General features: G+C 33.6%; 1 protein-coding gene and 2 pseudogenes across 1 annotated transcript in view; 2 read left to right on the forward strand and 1 right to left on the reverse strand.

Moving 5' to 3' along the window:
• The window catches only part of RABEP1 (rabaptin, RAB GTPase binding effector protein 1), a 68484-nt gene extending 49699 nt beyond the window's left edge, over positions 1 to 18785 (reverse strand). The window contains exons 1-4 of the mRNA XM_025040076.1: positions 18782 to 18785; positions 17733 to 17861; positions 2027 to 2230; positions 145 to 305 (exon numbers count right to left, since the gene is read on the reverse strand). Of these exons, the coding sequence (XP_024895844.1) occupies positions 145 to 305; positions 2027 to 2230; positions 17733 to 17861; positions 18782 to 18785 (498 nt within the window). The remainder of the gene's footprint in view (positions 1 to 144; positions 306 to 2026; positions 2231 to 17732; positions 17862 to 18781) is intronic.
• LOC112471458 lies at positions 12470 to 12588 on the forward strand (annotated as a pseudogene).
• A 248-nt stretch (positions 18786 to 19033) lies between the features above and the next one.
• LOC112471405 lies at positions 19034 to 23286 on the forward strand (annotated as a pseudogene).
• Positions 23287 to 24643: the final 1357 nt, after the last annotated feature.

A 24643-nucleotide genomic window follows, 5' to 3' on the forward strand; every position in this document is an offset into this window, starting at 1 on the left:
TTATCTAGTACTTTATTTACATTTGCATCCAAATAATTCCTCTAACAGAAAACACAGAAGTGCGACGACTTCTATTACCACAATATTTAAAGCATCTTGCATTTGGATTCAAATATTTCTACAGATGAATATATTCCTTCATACCTTTTTCATTTCATTTTCTAAATTTTCCTCCTCTTGACCTTCAGACAGCCTTCTCCTTAAATCAGCTATTTCCCTCTCTGCAGATTCTCGATACTGTGCCCACTGTGTTCGTTCCTGTTCCAGCCTAAGGTGGAACTGGTGCTCATAGTCACGAACTGTTTCTACAAAACATCACCAAATATTTCATGTCTAAGCATTCTGAAAAAAAAAATGTTTGGCACACTAAAATTTAAAATGTAGTTTTATAAAGAGCTTTTGCCCAATTTCTGGAAATCTTTTAATTCACTAAAAAAACTAAACTAACATTTCTAGTTCTTGTTATGTGTAGAAATTTTGCTAAAGGCTTTAAGTCATCATCTCTAATCTTTCAAATAAACCTGTGTCATATATTATTTTACAGATGAGGAAAGCTTAGGAAAGTTAAATACTCTGTTCAATGTTTCACAACCAGTAAGCAGAGTTTGATTCAAACCTAAGGTCAACTCAAATATCTCTATTCTCAGGTACTTTGCTATGGCTCCTAAGAAAAATGTCATCCCAGTCCAACTACCTGAAAGAATGGAAAAAAAAAAAAAAAAGATATTTCTAAAATATTTTACTATAATCCAATTTTACTAAATTGAGACAATTCTAGAAAGTCTTTATAAAATGGCTTTAAATTTAATAAAATCTGAAAATGTTATGTGATAAACAGTGATGGTTGCCTATTAATTTCCATTGCTGCTGCTTCCTAACAAAACCTAATTCTGTTTAGGTAGTCAACGGCCCAACTTAAAAACTAGACTTTCCAGTTATGAGTAACCACACACTTCAATAATGTGGTGGGAGGAGGAGAGTATACACTGAATATTTCTAGAAAATTTTTGCTTTTCTGAGGGAGACTGTAGGAGGAGCAGCCATTTTTCATCCATGAGGCAAAAAGAAGTGAAAACCACATGCTAAAGATGAAAGAACAGAAGGAGTGAGGAGCCTAGAAACACTGGGGACATTGCAGAACCACTGTAACCAGCTCTAGATTAACTACCTCTGGATTTCTTCTTCTGTGAGTAAAATGAACTCCTATTTGTGTAAGCCACTACAGTCAGCATTGTTAAAGGCTCACAGTAATCCCTAGGCAATAGCCACAAACTCAAAAATGGCACACAAATGCTAAGACAGGAAAAAATTATCACTATTTCATATTTATAACATTAACTAAACTAATTCCAGGAACCCAAAAATTCAGAGGGCAACTTCATTATTATCTTCTCAGAAAAAATGCAGGACTAGTGCCAACGGCAGATAGAGACTAAACTACTATTCTTTAGACCAAGGGTCAAAAGTTGGAAGCTCATAAAACCTATTCTAAGCCACAGGCCATTCTACCTCATAGATTGCAGTGAAGATTTCACATACAAATCCAAATTTTTCTTAAAAATGTAAAAGATATGGCAACACTGGACTGGATGGGCAATAACTCGCTGGAAGTAATAAGTGTAAACGGAAACCTGACCCTCTCCATTTGAGATCTCTCCAGTTCTACATACTCCGTGTGCCCATGTGGCTTTATTCATTGATATTACTTGCCTGACACCTATAAGAAAATCTGTTTACAAGCCCTGCTTTAAATCTTACAATGAACTATAGATCTCATTTAATGCAATATCTCTGTAACACTCTCATAATTCTCCATTATTAAATTTGTTGAAAATACAGATGATATACCCATATACATATGATAGGCTTCCCTTTTATTTAGAAAGTGACAGTACACTGTGAGGATGGTAATGCACAAAGTGGCAAATGAAACTCAGGATATATTTTAAGCCTTTCTGAAAGTGTTCTCAATCATCAGAATCAGTTATCTTAGAAAATCATAAAACAGATCTAACTTTGTCTTTACCTTTCATAACAGCCTGAAGTGAAGCAACTTCTTCTCTCCACTGTCTTTTCACTTCATCTATAGCTTCTTGCTTGGTATTCTCAGAAACTGTGGCAATGGCCTTAATATTCTCCATCTCTGCCTGGGCTTCCCACAGCTGTGTTCGAAGGTGTCCCAAATCATCTTGTGCAGCTTGTAACACTGCATTTTGCCTCTTCAGATCCTCTGGGGAAAAAGTAAAAGACTTTTCCATTAATGAGGCATTCACTTTTATCAGGGTGACATTCCCATGAAGAAACAAAACTTTATGTTAACATTGTTATGAAGAAGTTTAGCATTAAATTTTAAAATGTTAACTTAAAAAATAAAATTATTTTAATAAATATAAGATTTAAAGTATGCCAGGTATCATAAATCAATTAATTTTAAAGATTAAGGCCATAGTTTTAGAGCTAAATTTAAGAGCTAAATGGCTTCATATAAGTTTACTTAACCTCTCTGGCCTCAATTCCTTATCTATAAAAGAGTATAAAAATACCCACCTCAGAAGGGTGTTTTAATCATAAAACAACTTATTGAAAATGCTTATAAGTACAGTACCTTGCACAAAGTAACCATTTAAGAAATGGTTAATAAAAGGAAGCCCAAGTACATGGCAGTTACAGATCCAGGTTTTTTAAAAGTTAAGATTAATTTCTCCATACCCCTTTACCATCTCTTAAATACTTGCTTGATCTGATGTGCCGACTACATGATTTGGTTGGACATATATCTATCTAAACTGTCTTCCAAAAAAGATGAACTTACCAACAGTATATAGGAGTGTGTTGTCTTCCTATATCCCTACCAAGTCATTGTTCTCCATTTTTTTAAATTCTTGCCAATATCACATGTAGAAAATGGTGAATGTTTTAATCTATATTTCCCTATAATAAAGAGGTTGACTACCTTTTCACACATTTATTAGTGACCATATTTCCTCTTTGGTGATATCCTTTACTTATGTCTCTAATGAATTGTTTTTCTTCTGCTTTGGAAGAGTATTTTATATGTACTGGATATTAACCCTATTTTCTCTTACAAAACTTTTCCCAGTCTGCTACTATTTCTCAACTTCTTTTCTATCTATTGCTATCTAAAAGTTATAAGACATTTATACAGAACTGGTCATCTTTTCAAAGTTATCAATTTTCTTTACAGAGCACAATAACTAAGCCAACTGGCCATCAAAACAATTTGACTTAAGATCTAACTCTACTGCTAACTGGCTGCATGACTTTAAGGGAATCATAAGGCCTCAAGCGAAGATAGTGGCAAGATTTTTCTGTATAAATTTCTAAGTACTTGAAAAAGTCAAATAGATAATATCAATTAAAGAACTTCTATAAGTTGTGAAGACATCCATTATCAAATAATCACAGGAATTAACAATTTGGTAGTCAAAGAAACAAAGGGAAAAACCTAGCATGCTAGTTTTAAGTAAAGTCATTTGATAAATATTTATTCTCTCAAAATCAGTTTCATATCACTTTGTCACCGCTATTAAAATCTGTTGAAACACTAACCAGAAACATAAGAACATTAATTGCAGAAATTATCTAAAGTATCTGGAAGGAAAGATGGACTGTAGTAGGTGTGTGACTAGGAATGACACAGAAACTGAGTAAAGGCATAAACATGTGAAATCACGAAAGAAGTGTATCAACTTTATATTCTATTACTTTGTTTCAGAAAATGTGAAATAAAAAGCATTATTTCTGAAATACTTTATTTCTGAGAACTACAATTTTATCAAGGCTCAAATTGATATACTTAAAACCTCCTTGTGCTAATTATGCCTGTGACTTTTTATTGGAAGTTACCCAAAGCTATTCGCGACCTTGTCTCTATGAACAGAAAAATTGCAAATACCAAACCTAAATACTAACTTTTGAAATGTTTCTGCACAGTTAAAAGCAGTATATCGAGGCTAGTGGAAGAATGGGTCTTGTTTTCCAAGAATGTTTTAGTAATTCTGGCTCCCTAGCATTTTCATATAAATTTTAGGATCATCTAGTCAATTTCTACAAAGACAACTGAGATACTAAAAGATACTGTATTAACTGAACAACAACAACAAAAAATCTAATTTAAAAAATGGGCAGAGTACCTGAACAGACACACAAAAGGCCCACAAACATATGAAAAGATGTTCAACATCTTTTAGAGAAATGCACATCAAAACCACAATGAGATACTATCTTACACTGTTAGAGTAGCTGTTATCAACAGGACAAGTCATAACAAGTGTTGGAGAGGATGCGGAGAAAAAGGAACCCTCATACACTGCTGGTGGGACTGCAAATTGGTGCAGCCACTATGGAAAATAGTACGAAGGTTTCTCAAAAAACTAAGAATTGATCTACCATATGATCCAGCAATCTCTCTACTGGGTATTTACCCAAAAGACTTGAAAACCCATATCCAAAAAGATATTTGCACACCAATGTTCATAGCAACATTATTCACGGTAGCCAAGACATGGAAGCAACCGAAGTGTCTGTCCAATGATAGATGATTGAGTAAAGAAGCTGTGGTACATATATACAATAGAATATTACTCAGCTGTAAGAAGAGATAAAATACTGCCATTTGGGATGTGGATGGACCTCGAAATAATCATGCTAAGCGAAATAAGCATGATTTCAACAGAAATAAGCATTATTTCAACAGAAAAAGTTGAAAAACACATGATATCACTTATATGTTGGCTATAAACCTAAAAGCAACAAACGAACAGGATGAACAAGCAGAGACTCATAGACATGGACAACAGACTAGTGGTTCCCAAAGGGTATGGGGGGAGGGGAGAGGTAGATGGGGGAAAAGGAGTCAAATATGTAAAACAGGATGTAAATTACATCAAGTGAATAAAAAATATTTAATTAAAAAAAAATTTTTTTTAATAAAGAATAAAAGAAAGGTATAAGTATCTATGCCTCCCCCAGACCCTGGAGGAAGAAAAAAAATAAAAAATAAAAATAAAAGATACTGCATTAAATTTGCAGATGAATAAGGGGAGCATTGCCAATATTAAATCTTGTATTTATATCTTTTTTACATTTTTTCAAGTGTTTTTAACATTTTTAGAGTAAAAGTTTTGCATTTGTTAAATTTATTCCTAATTATATTATTCATTTTGGTGTTATTAGAAATGAAATTATTTCCCAAATTTCATTTTCAAATTATTCATCCCAAGTATATAGAAATAACTGATTTTTGTATATCATGTGTCCTGCAACCTTGCTGAACTCATATATTAGTTCTAATAGTTTAGTGCATTCCATACAATTTTTCACATAAAAAAGGTCATCTGAGAATAGAAATAGCTTTATTTCTTCCTCCTCAATCTGGATTCCTTTTATTCCCCCGCTCCCTTATTTTTGGCGAGGGTGTGGGGGGTGCTAATTGCCCTGGATGGAATCTCTCGTCCAATGATGAATAGAAGTAATAAAAGTGTACATCAGTGTCTTATTTCTCATCTTAGGGAGAAAGCATTCTTGGTCTTTAACTATTAGGTATGATAATTTTCGCAATGGGTTTTTTGTAGATGCTCTTTATCGGGTTGATAAACTTTCCTTCTATTCTCAGTGTTTTTATCATGAAAGGGTGTTGGATTTTGTCAAATGCTTTATCTGTGTCTATAGAAGTACGTTTTTGGTCAATGTGGTGTATCATATTGATTTTCAGGGGTTGAACCCCCCTTGCAATCTTAGAATAAATCCTACTTGCTCATGGTGTATAATTATTTGTGTTGCTGAATTTGGATCGCTAGCATTTTGTTGGACTTTTGCATCTATATTCATAAGGAATATTGATTGGTCTGTAGTTTCTTTTGCTTGTGATGTCTGTGTTGGTTTTGGCGTAAGGATAATATTAGCCTCACAAAATGAGTATGAAATAATCTCTATTTGTCTACTTTTTAGAATTTTGAGAAGAATGTTAATTTTTTCAACACGGTAAAATTCAGTACTTAAGCCATCTGAGTCTAGACTTTTCTTTCCCTTTTTTTGTGGGTAGTTTTTTTTTTTAATTACAAATTCAATCTACTCAGACTTTCTATTTCTTCTACAGCCAGTTTTGATGTCTGTACTTTTCTTAGAATTTGTCCACTTCATCTAAGTTATCTAATTTATTAGCATACATTTATAGTATTCCCTTATAATCCCTTTTAATTTCTGTAAGGTCAGTAGAAACGGTCTCTGTATTCACTTCTTGGTCAATTTAGTTAAAGATATATCGATTTTCTTGGTCTTTCCAAAGAATGCAAAGAATTAGCTTCACTGATTTTCATTACTTTTTATTGCTTTTCTATTCTATATTTCATTAATTTTTACTTTAATCTTTATTATTATTTCCTTCCTTCTACTTGCTTTAGGTTTCATTAACTCTTCTTTTTCTAGTGTCTTAAAGTGGAAGATTAAGTTATTGGCTTATTTTTTTTAATTTAGGCATTTACAGCTATATATGTCCCTCTAAACTGCCCGTAAGAGTTGGTATATTGCGTCTGCAATTCCATTTACCTCAAAGTATTTTCTAATCTTGTGATTTCTTCTTTCACCCATTGCTTACTTAGGAGTGTGTTACGTAATCTCCCCATATTTGTGAGTTTCCACTGTGGCCCGAGAGCACAATTTGTATTATTTCAATCCTTTTATATTCAAATAGTCTATTTTCTTATTGATCTTCTCCTTGTTCTACTCACTACTGAAAGTGCAGTATTGAAGTATACAATATTATTGTCAAACTATGTTTCTCCTTTCATTTCTGTCAGTTTGCTTCCTGTATTTTGAGACTCTATATGTAGATATGTATATAACTATTTTGTATTCCTCATGGATTGGCCGTTCTGTCACTAGAAAATGTTCTTCTCTCTAGTTAGCATTTTTTGGTTTAAAACCTATTTTGCCTGATATTAGTATGGCCACTTTAGATTTCTTACAGTTGTTGTATGCAAGATATCTCTTTTTTCAGCTTTTTACTTTCACTCTATTTGTACCTTTGAATCTAAAATGTATCAACTATAGACAGCATATAATTGGATCTTGTTTTATTAACCAGTCTGAAACTCTCTGCCTTTTGAATTGTTTAATCCACTCACATTTAATATCACTGACATCACAGTAATATATTGGATTTAACTCTGCAACTTTTCTTTACTACATCTTATATCTTTTTGTTCCTCTACTCTTCTATTGCTCTTTTGCATTAAATAATTTCTAATGTAACATATTAATTCCTTTCTTCTTGTGTCATTTCCTTAGTGTTTGCTCTAGGGCTTACCATATACATCTTAACAGAATCTACTTCAATTCCAATGAAATACAGGCATACCTCACTTTACTGTATTTCATAGGCATTGCATTTTCTACAAAACTAAAAGCAAGACCCTCCACCAGGAAAAAGATTATGATGTACTTTATTTTCATACTCAATTTATCACAACGGTCTGAAACAAAACACACAATATCTCTGAAGTATGCCTGTATAGAAATGTTACTCCTCTATAACTTTATTCTCTTCTCCCCGCATTTATGCTATTACTGTTATATACACTGTCATCTATGTTACAAAATCAACAATACGTTGCGATAATTACTGCTTCAAATAATTGCCTTTTAAAGAACCTAAGAGGAGAAAGGAAACTAAGTATATATTTATAGCCTGTGTTAAATTAACCATCTTATTTACCATTTCTGGCTTTTTACTTGATTCTTTGGTTTGGAATTACATCTGGTGTCATTTTCTTAGTCCAATACAGCTTTCTTCCCCATCCCCAACTCCTTTATTCTGATATTGGCAAGTATATATTCCCATATGTTATGGCCCAATAAGACCATCATATACATATTGGTTTATAGAAATGCTTTTTAAATCCATTAAAAAATGCTTATTTACACTGTTATAATTACACAATTAACTTTACTGGGGACTCTTGTTTTTTCATTTGAATTCAGATTACTATCTGGAATCACTTGCTTTCAGCTAAAGAATTTCTTTGAAATTTTTTGTAAGGCAGTCTGCCAGGAAAAATTCTTAGTTTTTATCTGAGAATGTCTTTATTTCACCTTTATCTTAGAAAGATGCTTTTGCTGGATACAAGATTCTTAATTAACAGGGGCGTTTTTCCTTTGAGCATTTTAAATGTCATCCCGCTGTCTTCTGGCCTTTATTGTTTCTAATGAGAAGTCAGCTTATTTTTTTCTGGCTCCTTTTAGAACTTTTCCCTTGTCTTTGGGTTTCAACATTTTTACGACGCTGTTTGTGTGTATGAATCTTTTTGCACATTTCTATCCCAGTGGAAATTCAATGAGCTTCTTAAATGTATAGATTACTGCTTTTCATCAAATTTAGGAAATTTTCTGCCATTATCTCTTCAAATATTTTTTTCTATCTCTTTCTCACCTCTCCTCTGGCACTCCCATTACACACATGTTGGCATACCTAATGATATCTCACATTTCTATGAAGTTGTTCGTTTTTCTATTTTCTTTCTGTTCCTCTGACTGGATAATCTTAAGTGACCTATCTTCAAGTTAACAAATTCTTCAGTCAGTTCAAATCTACTGTTGAGGCCCTACAGTGAATTTTTCATTTTAATTACTGTACTTTTCAACTCCTGAATTTCCATTTGGTTCTTTGTTACAATTTTTCTTTATTCCCTATTTCATGAAACACTGTCACACTTTCCTTTAAGGATGGTTTTCTTCAGTTATTTGAACATACTTATGACTACTTTGTTAAATTTGACATCTTGTCACCTTCACAGGCACTGCATGCTTTTTTCCCTCTATATAGGTCAGTTTCCTATTTCATCTCTTCTAAATTTTTTGTTGAAAATGAGGTTTTTGATAATATATTGCAGCAACTCTAGTACTGGTTCATCACCATCCCCTTCCTGGCTTGTTTTGCTGTTTAGTGGGTGGCTGGATTATTTTAGTAAGTCTATTTCTGCCCCACTTTTCCCCACCTCCCACAGTGTGTAGCCTCTGACGTTGCTCCTTGGGCATGTACAGAGTCACTCTGGGGTGACAGTTTTTGTAGAAATCCCTTCTGAGTGTCTCTTTACCTGACCACATCATCCATCAAACCCCACTTGTTGATATTCTTCTCTCTGAGAGATATATCTGCTTTAGGAACAGGGCCCTGAGTCGGGGAGATAGAATGGTAGCTTCTGGTCTTCTTGACCTGCTTCTCCCAGCATGGAACCTTCACACTATAGACAAGCTAGGGCAAGGACTATCACCACCCCAGAATTTTGAGTATGCCACAACTAAAGTAGAAACTTCCATCCTAAGAGCGGGGGCTAGATGAAAAAAGGACCTCTAGCCTTTTGGCCACACTCAACAGAAACTTTGCCTCTACAACATGTGAGAGCTGAGGGAGAGGATGATTCTTAGCCCGCAACTGTGATCTGGGGAGAGAGGAAGACCTGGCATCATCTGCCTGGGGTGCAGTTTCCATCGCAGGAGAGGAAAGGAGCATTTCATGGATCGAATGCCACAGACTCATTTTTACCAAGATTTAGTATATTTGCTTGAGAAAGGTTTCCTTTGCTGTATACCTAGGACCACTTCTAGAGACTTTAAATGGTTGTGTAAAATAAGTTTCCCTGGTGTTGCTGGGGAGTGAGCCTGTGGAGCTCTTCACATTACCATGCTAGAAGTGGAACTCTCAAACTTACATTTATCAATAAATATTTCAGTACACATCTCCAAAAGATAAGGACTATTTTTAAAATGTACATATAACATTAAATCCACCACCTTAATTTTTTAAGTATACGGTTCAGTGGTGGTGTTATTCCAGAGCTTTTCATCTTACAAAACTGAAACTATACCTATTAAACAGCTCCCTATTTCCCCCTCCTCTAAGCCCCTGGCAATCACATTCTACTTTGTTTAATTACTCTAAATAACTCATTAAATGGAATCATACAATATTTGTCTTTTTCTGACTGACCTATTTCACATTTTCACACCAGAAAAAAATTAATACCTGAATATCAAATATCCAGTGTTGAAGCTTCCAGTTGTCTAAAATTTTTTAATAGTTCAGCTCTTTGAAACAGAATCCAAATAAGATACAAACAATATAGTTAGTCTCTTTTAGCCTATAGGTTTCTCTCTCCATCTTTTTTCCTTGCAATTGATTTGTTGAGAAAACTAAGTTGTCTTGCAGAGCTTCTCAGAGTCTGGATTTTGATAATTGCATACCTATAATATAGTTGAACTTATTCCTTTGTTCCTTTTATTTCCTATAAATTGGTAGTTTAATATAGTGGGTCACCATCTTCTTGATCCTGTTCTTCCTTGTACAAAGATACTTTGAAAGACCCATGAGAGGAAAAACAGATTTTAATCGAAATTGCTCTGAATTTATAGATTAACTGAAGTGAAAGTTAGCATCTGAGTTGAAACCTATGAACATATCTCATTCCCTTTATTCAGATATTCTTTTATGTCCTCCAATACTATTTTATAATTTTTCTTTATAAAAGTTTTATACATCCTTGGTTAGACTAAAGATTCTGATTTTTTCCTTTTCATCTTGTTTTATTTGCTTCAGGATTTCTTTTTCCTGTGTTGCTTCAATAATTAGTTGTCACTGGTACAAAGAAACATTACTGATTCTTCTATATTACTCTTCATTCCAACAGGGTTGATAACTCTTTAATTCTAATAGTGTGGATTCTCTTGGTCCCTCTGATAATCACGTGGTCTCCACATAGAGACAAAACTATCCTTAGCTTTCTAAAGTTTATAATTCATTTCTTTTTATTTTATTGCATTGGTTAGGAGACCCTCTAGTTCACAAAATGAATTAACAGTACGAATAATAGGCCTTCTTGTCTTGTTTCAGCATTAACTATGATATATGCTTTCAGTTTCTAATAAACACACTTTCATAGGCTAAGAAGGTCCCCTCAATTCCCAATTTGCTAGGAACTAGTATGAACTGGTATTACTAAAGAATGTTAAATTTTATTGAATGTCCTGTTTTTTTCTCATTTGTTAATGTAGTGAGTTATAATCAATGAATAGGCTACCGTTAAACTCTTCACATTCTTAGTACTCATGGTCATGGTATACTACTTTTAAATAATCTACTGAAGTCAATTTTATTTAGAATTTTAAAACTATGCTCATAGATAAGTTTAGTTTATTGGTATGCTAATATTAGTGATTCTTGTCTAGATATCAAAGTTATATTAACCCCACAAAATGAACTGGGTGGTTTTTTATTTCTGACATAGTTTACAAAAGATAGGAACAATTGTTCTTTGAAGTTTTAACAAAATTTGCCTATAAAATCTATGCTTGTGTTATCTTTTGTAAGTCATGTTTACTGATTCAGTTTCTCTTATGGTTATGGTTTATTCGGGTTTTCTATTTGAGCTAATTTTGTTAATTTATATTTCCTAGAAAAACTAAATTTCCAAATTTTTTGGCAGAGACATACACAGTATTCTTGTGCTTTTATACTGCTACTGTATGAATACTATCTATGTCTTTTCCTCATTATTAGGTTTTTCCAAAAGATGTGCTTTTGATTTTTGAGCTTAACTGTTACTTTGTTTTCTACTTCATTAATTTCTATTATTTTCTTTCTTCTTTTCTTGGGTTGACTCTTTTTCTAGTTTCTGGAGTTGAACATTTAGATCATTTATTTTCAATCTCTTATGTCTTTCAATAAATTAATTTTAATAAATGCATTTAAAATTATAAACTTACTCTCAAAGTATTGTTTTAGCTGCATTCCACAAGTATCTTCATTGTATTCTAAGAATTCTGCAATCTCCATTGTGATTTCTTTAACTTATGAGCAACAGGAATGCATTCTTAGTTCCCATTGTTGTTTAAAATCTTGCTAACTGCATTAGGTAAGAAAACATGTTGAGTAGCTTAATTTTAAAATATGCTCAGGCCTCTTTTGAGATATAGACAATTTTTCAAGTGTTCCTTATGAATACACAGTAGTACCCCTTATCTACAGGGAATACATTCCAAGACTCCCAGTGGATGCCTGAAACCACAAACAGTACCAAAACCTATATATATTGTTTTATCCTATACATACCTTTTCACCTTTTAAAGGTAGTACACTTTACGGCTTTCTCTTTGGCATAACTGAAATACTGGCATCACTACTCTTGCGTTTTGGGACCGTTACTAAACAAGGGTTACTTGAAAACAAAAGCACTGTGATACTTTGACAGTTGATCTAGTATCCAAGACGGCGAATAAGTAACTAATAGGCAAGTAAAAGATGTGGCACGGATACACTGGACAAAGGGACAATTCACATCCTGGGATGGATAGAGCAGGACAGTGTAAGATTTCATCATGTTACACAAAAGAGCATCCAATTTAAAACATGAATTTTTTATTTCTAGAATTTTCCATTTAATATTTTCGGATCTCAGTCTATGGCCATGCCACCCTGAACAAGCCCAATCCCATCTGATCTCGGAAGCTAAGCAGGGTCGAGCCTGGTTAGTACCTGGATGGGAGACCACCTAGGAAGACCAGGTGTTGTAGGCATAAAAAATAAAAATAAAAATAAAAAAATAAGAGATTGTAAGCTGACGAGGTCCTTGCAATCTGTGAGGTCAACCAAGGGTTACCTCACCTAAAATAAATAGATAGATGAATAGATAGATAGATAGATAGATAGATAGATAGATAGATAGATAGATAGAAAATTGATAGGATAGATATTTTCGGATCTCAGCTGACTGCAGGTAACTGAAACTACAGAAAGCAAAACTGTGGATATGGGGGAACTACAGTAAAAGAAATGCATATTTTAAAAAAAAAAATCAAAAAAATGCATATTTTCAGTTTTTTGCATATAGAATTTCTCAGGGATCAAGTTTTTTAAAATTCTGTTGCTCAAAGCTGTATCTTTACCTATTGCTTGATCTCACAATTGATATAATGTTAAACATCTCCTATTTGTGCATTTATTAATTTCTCCTTATATTTCCATTACCTTCTGGTTTACATAATGTGTCATGCTATTTTGTTAAGATAGCATGATTTTTTTGTTAAGATAGATGATTTCTTTCATTATAATAGCTTTCTATTTTCCATCAATGCTTTTTGCCTTTAAGCCCCAATCTTATTACTGCCTTATTTGTTTTACTTTCTTCTATTAAAAAAATTAAGTGAACCAAGAAGATTTTGTTTTTATATAGTCAGATTTATCAGTTTCTGTGGTTGGTATTGTTCCTTATAGCCTATATATTCCATGTTTACTTTTCTTCGTGAAAATGTTACTTTTACTAGTTTCTTTGGTCATTTATGTGGGTGATAAATGCTCTAAGTTTTTTTACACCTGAAATATCTATTTCGCTCTTACTCTTGAATAACTTAGCTGCATATAAAGTTTTAGGTTAACAATTACTTTTTCTCTTCACTTTGAAAACCTTATTTCATTGTCTCCTAGCATCTATTTTGCTTACGTGGTATCTCCTGTCAGCATAATTGTTTATTCTCTCTGGTAGCTTTCCATATTTCCTTTTCATTCTCGTTCTACAGTTTAATATGTATCAAAGTATGAATTTACTATTATTTACCCTGCTTGGTACTAAGTACCTATGTTGAACATCAACTTTTTTCTTAATGTTTGAGAAACCTCAGTTATTATCTCCTCAAATATTCTCCATTATTCCCTTCATTCTCTTCTCCTGGAACTCTTTTTAGATGTGTGTTGAAGATTCAATTCATCCTCTATGTCAACTGCTCTTTAGTATTTCACTGTCTCACTGGGAGAGAGAATTCCTCAATATCATTTCCAAATTTATTAAAATCTCTGTACCCTGTCTACCATCTATTTATCTTCAATTTATTGTATTTCCAACATTTCTAATGATTTTTAATTTTTTAAACATACTCTAGTTTTATTTTCACATCTAAGTGCAAACTTATGGCATCTGAACCACAAATATCTACCTAAATCTAACTGGTAACTACTGAAACTCTGGTTAGTTAGCATGAGAGCTTTATTTATGTTATGACCATGTACAAAATCTTTCTGAATACCACTAGAAAATTTTATCTTCTGGTGATTAACATGAGCTCTATTTCTACTATTTTCCTTCATATTGAGAACTCTATGGCCTTTTGTTGGCTGCCTCATGTACTAAGCTCTTACTCATTGCCCAAGACTGAGGATTTCCAAAACACAAACACTGTTGCAGTATCAAAACTTCGTACTAAAGTTGGGTAAAGGGAAAAGCTAAATTAAATGTTTTTTTGAAAATTAAATATTTTTTTCATGTTTAACATGAAAGTAACAAAACTTTCAGAGATAGTTATAACATTTCCAGTTGAAGTCAGCTGGGATAAGAATGAGTAATAATGTAGGAACAGACAATAAGAGGAGTCAAAAAATAACCTTTTTTATTAGCATTCCTCATTACTATTTGCACTTATATTTCAGGTAATCTCCAAATAAGCACCAAAGCAAAAGCTGTTCCTATTGGGGAAAATACCAATGTTTGGACTTCTAGAATTACCTTGACCTGGTTTGATGAAAGATAAAACAAAGACTACTGAACACATCAAAACAATGGTTTACACTGTTATCACCTGTGATAATCACAAAGGGTTTACACTTCGCTGTATATGTAATGATACAAGTTGCTGCTTTAGAGAACATCTTCAAATTTGATTTTTATATTATGATATTGGCAAATAGCCAAGACAGAAACTAAATCAACATCTACTTCTTACACACTATGCATTTTCTTTAAAAATGACACCAAAAACTCTCAAAAAGTTTCGCATTATTCCTTTTGAAATTTTGTAAAAAGTTACCTCAACTGTTCTTTATGGCAGGGTCCCTAACCCCCTGGCCACAGACCAGTACTGGTGCGTGGCCTGTTAGGAACTGGGCTGCAGAGCAGGAGGTGAGCAGCAGGAGAGCAAGCAAAGTTTCATCTGTATTTGCAGCCACTCCCCAGCACTAGCATCATCGCCTCAGCTCCACCTCAGATCATCAGGCATTAGATTCTCATAGGAGCACCGGTCCCTAGTGCCAAAAAAGTTGGGGATTGCTGTTTATTGTCAACTTAAGTTCATTGAGAATTTCAAAAAGTAAAGATAAATAGTACACATACAGATTTTTTGGGTCTAATGTGTTCAAAGCAATTTTAACATACTAAGTGTGTTTTTTTAGCGAACCCACATTACGAACTGTTTAGATCAGAAATTATATATATGTATGTATGTATGTATGTATGTATGTGTATATACATGTTAGTCCATTTTCTTCTGCGTGTGCCTTACCTCCATTCCCCTTTGCAGTTTTGGATCTTTGAATCCTCCCCTTTTCTGTCATTGTTGTCTCAATTTGTCCCTATGTATGCTGAATGTTCATCACCATCTTGCCTGATTATGTATTTCAGAAATGAGAGGTTCTTGGTCATTTTCATTTCTTCAAAATTTTATTGAAGAGTCAATTTTATGATATCAAGGAAGACAAAACAAGGGAAACCCTAACAGTTTTATTTAGGGACAGAAAAAAATAGAAAGCAAATGAACAAACCTTGGACAAGATTAATTTGAGTTTACTGAATAAGCGAAGACTGAAAGAAAAAGCTGTAGAAGAGATAATCAAGCTACAGAATCACTGGGGTGAAAGGTGAAGGGTAAGAGAGATGTCACTAGCCAAGATCATAGTGAGTCTGAATTGGTTATCAGAAAATACTGCCATGACCTTATATATACACATTAAAGGTATAACAGGTCACTTGACAAGAACATACCATCGCACAGAGTTTAAAGTGGTATCTCATCAGTTCAAGGTTAAAACAAATGTTAAAAAGAAAAGGTTAACAAATTCACTTGAACATAATAAAGAATTAGACAGAACTTATTTCTCACAACACAACATATATTCAAACAATCATAACACTGTACAAAATGTATTATCTATCCCAGGAGACTACACTTTCTGGAAGATAAAAACCATATCTCATTCATCCCAGCCTCCACAGTGTCTTGCAGAGTGCCACCATGCCTAGAAAGGAACACAAGCTTTCCCATCTCCTTGTCAGTCTACAAAGGAATAAAATGAAGCAGGAAACAGCCCTCCTACAAGCCATGAGAAAACAACCTTATGTTCTAAGAAGCTCTTCATGTGATTTTTATCCATGTTAAAATTTGAGAGCCACTGGTCTAGAGGGCTGTGAAAATCATATCCATATTTTCCTAGGTCAATACCTAAAATGTAATCCCTTTCCCTTATCCTTGAGATTAGGTTCCTTATGATATGCTCTCATGTTATTTGCCTTTTTTTTTTTTTCAAACAACTCATACAATTACTTAATATCTGTTTTCCTCATTAGAATTCAAGTTCTATGAGTTAAAGAACCACATGACTCTTGTTACTTCTGTATACCTAGCACCTAGACACAATGTCTAACTCATAGTAGGTATTAAATAAATATTAATAAATAACTGAATATTTGTTAAATTCCATGAACTATCAGTTTTAATATAACATGGCAAAGGCTATTATTAGATATTAAGAGTCCTGATTTGCCTGGGACTATCTCTCAGGTGTTAAGAGCACTGAAAGTCCTGTATCCCAGGACTATATAGCCTACTTACTATATTAAATATTATCATTAAAAGAAAGGTTAAAAGAAAAAATCTGAATAATGCATTTTTTTATTTGTTTTTATTAGTTTCAAGTATACGGTACGTTAGATATTTATATAATTTATAAAATGATCCCCATAATTGTTCTTTCTCTCCTCTGGCTCTCCACCTAGACATTATATTAATGCTAATTGCAGTGTTCACTTGTGCAGCACATATACTAATGCTAACTGCATTCCCAATGCCATGCTTTCCATCCCCATGACCATCTATCAACTATTAATTTGTACTTCTTTAACCCTTCACCCCCTTCTCCCAGCACCCCAACCCACCGCCCCTCTGGCCGTCACCAGATTGTCCTCTACAGATGTATGTTTTTGATTAGTTTGTTCTTTTTGTTCCTTAGTTTTCGCATATAAGTAAAATCACACGGTATTTATCTTTCTCTGTCTGACCTATTTCACTCAGCATAATAACCTCTAGGTCCATCCATGTTGATGCAAATGGTAGGATTTCTTTTTTTTTTTTAACTGGCTGAGTAATATTCCATTGTATATATGAACCATAACTTCTTTATCCAATTGCCTGTTGATGGGCCATTTAGATTGCTTCCATATCTTGGCTATTGTAAATTGTGCTGCCATGAATATTGGAGTGCATAAACCTTTACGAATTATTGTTTTGGTTTTCTTTGAGTAAATACTCAGAAGTGTAATTGCTGGGTCAAAAGGCATTATTACCTCACGCCTGTCAGAATGGCTATATAAATCAAAGAACAAGTGTTGGCGAGGATATAGAGAAAAGAGAACTCTCATACACTGTTGGTAGGATTGCAAACTGGTACAGCCACATGGAAAACTGGAGATTTCTCAAAAAATTAAAAATGGATATAGCTTTTGACCCATCAATTTGTTTTCTAAGTCCATTCTTAATCCTAATCACTAAATAGGCTTTTATTAGACAATGTAAGTACAAATAAAATCAAGGTTTATCTAATGATGACATTGTACTACCAAGAAACTTAACATTTTAAGGCTGTTTTAGTATGGGGGCTAGGGGAAGACTTATAAACTTACCCTCTTTAGCCAAATATAACTCTTTAAATTTTGCTCTCTTTTGATTAAATTCTTGCTCAAGCTGCTGCTGTGCACGTAAAAATTCTGCATTGATTTTTTCCAATTCTGCTACCCGCTGCTGAAGAGAAACTGGAAAAAAAAGATAATAGTTAACAAGTAATAACTTTTATTTATGAATTAAGTTACATGAATAAATTAGTATTCCAGTTGCACATTTCTATAATGAAACAACTAGTCAAGCTTCTTTCAAAGATCCAATATATTCAAAGAAATTCTAATTTTTCTTAAAAAAAAAAAGACTCGAATATTAGACTCGATATTCATACGCACTGTGAATGAATCATGTAAACTGAAACAATATATATACTGAGAATCACAAATGGCAAATGTCCCAAAAGAGAGTTTCTGAAGTCCTTTTGTATAACTGACAGAATGTCAATCCACTTCTGAAATTATTAAGTATTGGATTATTTGGGCTATTTACCCCACAAATGAACCCACTGCCAACCTTGCTAGCTTGTTTCTCTCAAGTGTTATGAGCAAAATCTAACAAGTTCCCTGATTAGGATAACTATACTCTTCCAATTTCAAGATGACTCATTACCATAACACTGAAATCATACTCAAAAACTCTTTCATATAGAAAGGATACTGTACATTCTGTATGAACTCTCAATTACTGGGAAATTATCTGGTTTTTAGATTAATGTTGACTGCAGTGTGGCAGGGATTGGACACATTTTTACTTTAAGGGCTCTACAATTTGGCCACAGTTGATTAAATAAATGCCTACCCTGATCAAACCCAGAGGGTTCTGGTTCAAACAAGGGGTGGGAAATCCAGGAATCTAACCCTTGACCTCCTCCTTTGCCCCAACAGCAGTCCAGCCACAAGGCTGACTCTAATCCCTCCAGGGGATCCCTATCAGTACTAATGTTGCTGCCTAATTGCCTAGGTCTCTACTAAAAGCCACCCCAAAAAACGATGATTTGCCTATAATTTTAACCATAATCTGAGAATATCTCTGAAAGCTCTCCCCTCCCCCCAACCCATTACTCAATTTAACTGAGAGCTGATTTTATGGTACATAGAAAAAAGAGTGAAAAAAGGCACCAATGATTTATCTATCAGTATTAGAATCATGACTCATTAATTTCTCCATGTGCTATTCAAAGTTCTCTACAACTCCTTTGATAATAAACAATGAACTAAAACCAATATTTGTTCATTTCCATGTCATGTTCAGATTAGCCTCACTACAGATCTAACAGTATTGATACAATCCATGGCAAAAAGAGGAAATGACTGCTGCTTTGAGTTCCACGTCATTAACGGTAAGGAGTTATTTTGAGGAGCAAGTACTAGGGTCTTTACGTCAAAGCAAAAAATGACATCTGGTCATTTGAACATTTGATAATCTTTAGAGAAAGAGAGGGGTGGAGAATCCATTAGAAGGGGTAAATGTGAAGTTATGTCATATTTACCACTTGAAATAATGAAGGAAACTTGTTCTCTGTGTTATTTCTCTTATTTTTATTGTCCAGCCCCAAATATTAAACATTTTAAACAAATTAAACAAGTTTTCCACTTAACACTTTAATTTTACTGGCAGCTATAGACTACTGCATGAGGTAGGGAAGGGCTACAGGGAATCAAAAAGGGAAAAGCAAGACCTTTCTGTTCTTACCTTTCCCCAACAACTATATTACCACCCACTCTTACTTCGACAAATACACACACACACACACACACACACACACACACACACACACCTTTCAACGTTATATTTACATTTAGGAACTGAGGCTAATGAATCAATAAAAACTAAAATGCAGCCTTTAAAATTACAGCCAAGGTTAAGTGTTTTTCCCCTACTTCCAAACTTGTCTTAGCTCTGACCCACAGTTTAGACACCGCCCACACCCACAGGTCTAGCTCTCCAGGCTTCAAGACACTTCTCAATTCCAAGAATCAACCTTGGAGGATATACCAAGTAACTTCCTTATTCTTGTTTTTTTAATAAAAAAAATTTTCAAATCCACTTCAAGTACTTCTAATATACTGCAATTCTACAATACAGAAAAAGGCCTAAATAACTGCTTTTTATAATGCCTCTACTGCTACATCTAAAAAATCAATTCGCCTTGCTTAAAACAGCAGAAAAGTTTACAAAAAGGCATGTCCTAGTGCATTAGCAACCAATTACAAATCAAACTGAAAATAACTCTCATCACACAAAATGCTGTATTATTTTTCTAACATGGTGACAAGTACTTCACAATAATTAGCTAATAGTTTATGTAAAAAGTACTTCTTAGCCTGGCATACAAAAAAATTATAAACGTGAGCTGTAATATTAAATTAGTGATATTTATTTAATGAATAAAGAAAAAAGGCAAAGTAATCAAATGACTTCGTACATAGCCACGAAAGGCCACTCCCAACCTCATGATTCTGACTTAGTCTCATGCTTACACTTTCAGCACATACCCTTCCCCAGTACCATGTTTCTTCGAAGCATCATGGACAAATTAGTGTTAATATTAATTTTCAACAATATTAAGCCTTCTGTAACTTAGCAGCTGAGAGTTATTAGTATTCCCTCTTTGTTAACCACTCCACATATTCTTTATATTGTCACCTTTATTTGAGTAATAAAAAAAAAGGAGTAAACTATCTTGTGCTATGGCTACTTTTAATGCTTTTCCAAACAGAAAAAAATATATCGCTTACTCAAAATATCTGAATTAAGCAAAAACCCAGAAAGAAGCAAAAAAGGAATATGGTAAATAAATGAAAGATTCAATAATTCTTAGATGTATCCCCTTCCCTGATTTTGATATGAATGGGAGAACATATAACTTTAAAATATTTTTAAGCCCCAAACTGTGTCCTACTACTACATTCCTCTAACATGGTACAATATATGAGATATAAGCAATAGGAAAAAGGGGAAAAAAACACATTTGGTCAAATATTACTACAATCAGAACCTCTTTGTTTAAGGATGCTGACGATCCAAGAAAACACCTATTTCAAGCAAAAAAACAAACAAAACAAAAAAAAACACAAAAGAACATAACTCCAGTGGAACAAAAGACTCTGAGCAGTTCCTGAAACCCAGAACTCTTAACTTGTGTATCACTGAATTTTAAAATGGCATTATTAAGTATAGTAGGTACATCCACTCAATGGAATAAAATCAAGCCAGGAAAATTACATTAAAACGAACAAGGTAAAAGTTATATGCAATACAATTTGAGCTATTCAAAAAATATATAAGAAAAAGACTGGAAAGAATATTCCAAATTATATGAGTGGCTACCTCTCTGAATCAAAGGATAATTAAAAGATTAAATTACAATTTGCAATGACATGGATGGACTTAGAGGTTATTATGCTGAGTGAAATAAGTCAGAGAAAGATAAATACCATATGATTTCACTTATATGCGGAATCTAAGGAACAAAAAACTAATCAAAAAGAGACTCACAAATATAGAGGACAATCTGGTGATGGCCAGAGGGGAGGAGAGCTGAGGGGCTGGGAGAATGGGGAGAAGGGTTAAAGAAGTACAACTTAGTAGTTGATAGATGGTCATGGGGATGGGGAGCACAGCATAGGGAATGCAGTTAGCATTAATGTAATGTCTAGGTGGAGAGCCAGAGGAGAGAAAGAGCAATTAGGGGGATTGTTTTATAAACTATATAAATGTCGAACTAATGTACTGTATACTTGAAACTAATAACGAAATAAATTTTTTTCTTATTAAATTACAGCAGTCTGGGGAGTGACATTCAGCTGGCCATTTGAGGCCACAGACTTTCCATCCTAGAACTATGGCCCAGTTTGTAACCTCGCAGAGAAGACCCTGGCACTGGTAAACACTGCTGTGACTTACTTGAAGCCTCGACTGGCCACATTTTGGCACTATGATGCCAAGGTTGAGCTGGTTCCTCTAAGATCCCTACAGCTATTCAGAGCTTGAAAAAAATAGTCAATAGCACTCGAACCTGTAGCTTTAAACAGCCCACAGTTAAAGAAGCTCTGCTGAATGGTTTGGTGGCCACCAAGGTGTGGATGTGGTTTTATGTTGGCGAGATCATAGCCAAGCGTGGCATCACTACAATCTTTAATATCTGTTTCTTTTTGGTCTATTATTTAAATGTTCTTCGATCACGTGTAATCAGACTGGCATTTAAATAAAATATGTCAAAATCAATGTTTCCTACATAAAACACTGCATGGAAGGTCACTATTTCTTTTGATATTAAGTTGCATTGATTGTCTTTTGCTTTAATAACGTTAACATAGCTCTAAATGCCTGTTTTTGCTTAGCCTGAAATTGGAAAGAATATGTGAATATACTAACCTGGTACATATAATTTATGAAGATAACATTTTAATTTGAAGGTTGGAAATATTTTATTTCCAGAAAATTGGGGGAAAAGCCTTGAGAAAACTAGAACTTGCTAGGAGAAACAGTAATAAATACCATGTACCAAAGTTAAATCACGTAAGTAGTATGAAGAATAAAATTTGGATGATTTCCCTTTGCTAAAATCAGAGAAAGACCTTTTGACAACACTTATGTCTGTAAATGTTGGGCTACTTGGTGGTGTTCTAAGTACATATCTTCGCAACACCTTTAATGCCGGGACAGAGTGAATAAGAGCCGTGATCTACATTTTTAATCTAATTTTTAAATTTATATTATTAATCTATCTGGTTTTGTGATTTCTAGAACGTATCTTTGAAAAATAAAATACCTTATAGATAAACAAGGTTATAACTCAGTATCATCCATGGGTCTAAAAAGTATCTTATGTCCTGAAATAAATAGAAGTGATTGGCTATCAGTAAAATAAGTAAATAAATAAAAACAACACCAATAAATTACATTGATTAGATTTAAATTAAAAGTTAAAGTGCTTTTAATTATAATGATTATAATTTTATCTTATTGTTCCATCTCAATCTTTCTGCTCATAAAAAATTGCACATAATTTACTTTGGTGGTCTTAAAATATCTTAAAATAACCAAATAATGCTTTTTTAAAACAACACATTTTCCCAGGTCAAGTAATTTACTGAAATAGATTAATTTTCTTGAAAACATAATCTCTTCTATTTCAGAAGTGGCCTACCAGATAGCCCCCTTTTGGTATCTAAAAACTCATTGTGTCCAGCTTCTTTTAAGAATTACTAAAAATGATTATTATTTGCCATAAATCTACCCACTGAATTGTGATTTGTTTAGGCTAATATTTAAATAAATCCATAATTACGTAGCAGGCCTCACAGAAGGGGAGAAGAGAAAGAGTGGGTGGGGCTCGCAGGGATAACTGATCTACAGACTATTACAAAGAGCAGTCCACATGCAGGTTATTAGATTAACATTACCAATCACTTTACAATATTAAAACAAATAGATATGGCATTTGGGAATCATTTTTGCCATAACACAAAGACAATCATAATTCTTTAGTACAACATAAACGTATCATTTCACTTTACATAATCCCAAAACATCTCTGATTTTAGCAACTTTAAGAAGCTGCATCCTCTCACCTTATCCATTTACTGAGATAAAACCAGTTCTAAAATAAGGTAACATCTGGTTAAGAAGTTCACACAGAACAACTTCTTAGCCTTTCCTCTCTGTGAATCAAAGTGAAAACTCTTATTTTCTTTTACTTTTTTTTTTTTTTTTTTTGCAACTCTCTTAAAGCAAATGGATGTCATAATGCTTCGGATAAAAGAGAATACTTTTAAGGCAATGGGTTTTATTAAACAACAACAAAAACAAACAATCCGATTAAAAAATGGGCGAAGCTGAACAGATATTTCTCCACAGAGGACACATAAACATATGAAAAGATGCTCAAGGTCCCTAAGCATCAGAGAAATTCAAATTAAAACCACAATGAGATATCACCTCACACCTGTCAGAATGGCTATCATCAATAAATCAAAGAATAGTAAGTGTTAGCAAGTATGTGGAGAGAAGGGAACTCTCAGACACTGTTGGTGGTACAGTCTGGAGGTTTCTCAAAAAATTAAAAATGGATATACCTTTTGACCCAGCAACCACACTTCTGGGTATTTATCCAAAGAAAACCAAAACAATAATTCATAAAGATCTACACACCCCATGTTCATAGCAGCACAATTTATAATAGCCAAGATATGAAAGCAATCTAAATGCCCATCAACAGACAATTGGATAAAGAAGTTATGGTTAATATATGCAATAACAACATGGAAAGACCTTAAGGTTATTATGGTGAATGAAATAAGTCAGACAGAGAAAGAAATACCATATGATTTCACTTATATGCGAAAACTAAGGAACAAAAAGAACAAACTAATCAAAAACAGACTCACATCTATAGAGGACAATCTGGTGATGGCCAGAGGGGAGGGGAGTGGCGGGCCTGGAAGAATAAGATGAAGGGTTAAAAAAGTACAAATTAGTAGTTGATAGATGGTCACGAGGATGGGGAGCATGGCAGTGGGAATGCAGTTAGCATTAATGTAATGGCTACATGGAAAACCAGAGGAGAGAAAGAAATTAAGGGGACTGTTTATAAACTATATAAATGTCTAAGGTACTATATACTTGAAATTAATAATAAAATTTTTTTAAAAGATGATGGATGTCAAATAAGAAAGCCAATTATTTATGAAAAGATTAGGTTTATGTTAACTACCTGAAGATATTATTTGAATCCAGGAGAAATACTAAGTGAAAGAAAATGACACCCAATATTAATTCGGGGGCAAATGATATAACGGAAAAACTATTTAAGAAGAGATTCTTTAAAGAAGTAGAATTAATAATAAGAAACAATTTAAAAGCCTGATTTGAGGAAGGTGGTAGCAGGGTGGTAAGGGTGGAGACGGGAAAA

The sequence above is a fragment of the Pteropus alecto genome, unplaced genomic scaffold (genome assembly GCF_000325575.1).
Source record: "Pteropus alecto unplaced genomic scaffold, ASM32557v1 scaffold398, whole genome shotgun sequence".
Taxonomy (NCBI): domain Eukaryota; kingdom Metazoa; phylum Chordata; class Mammalia; order Chiroptera; family Pteropodidae; genus Pteropus; species Pteropus alecto.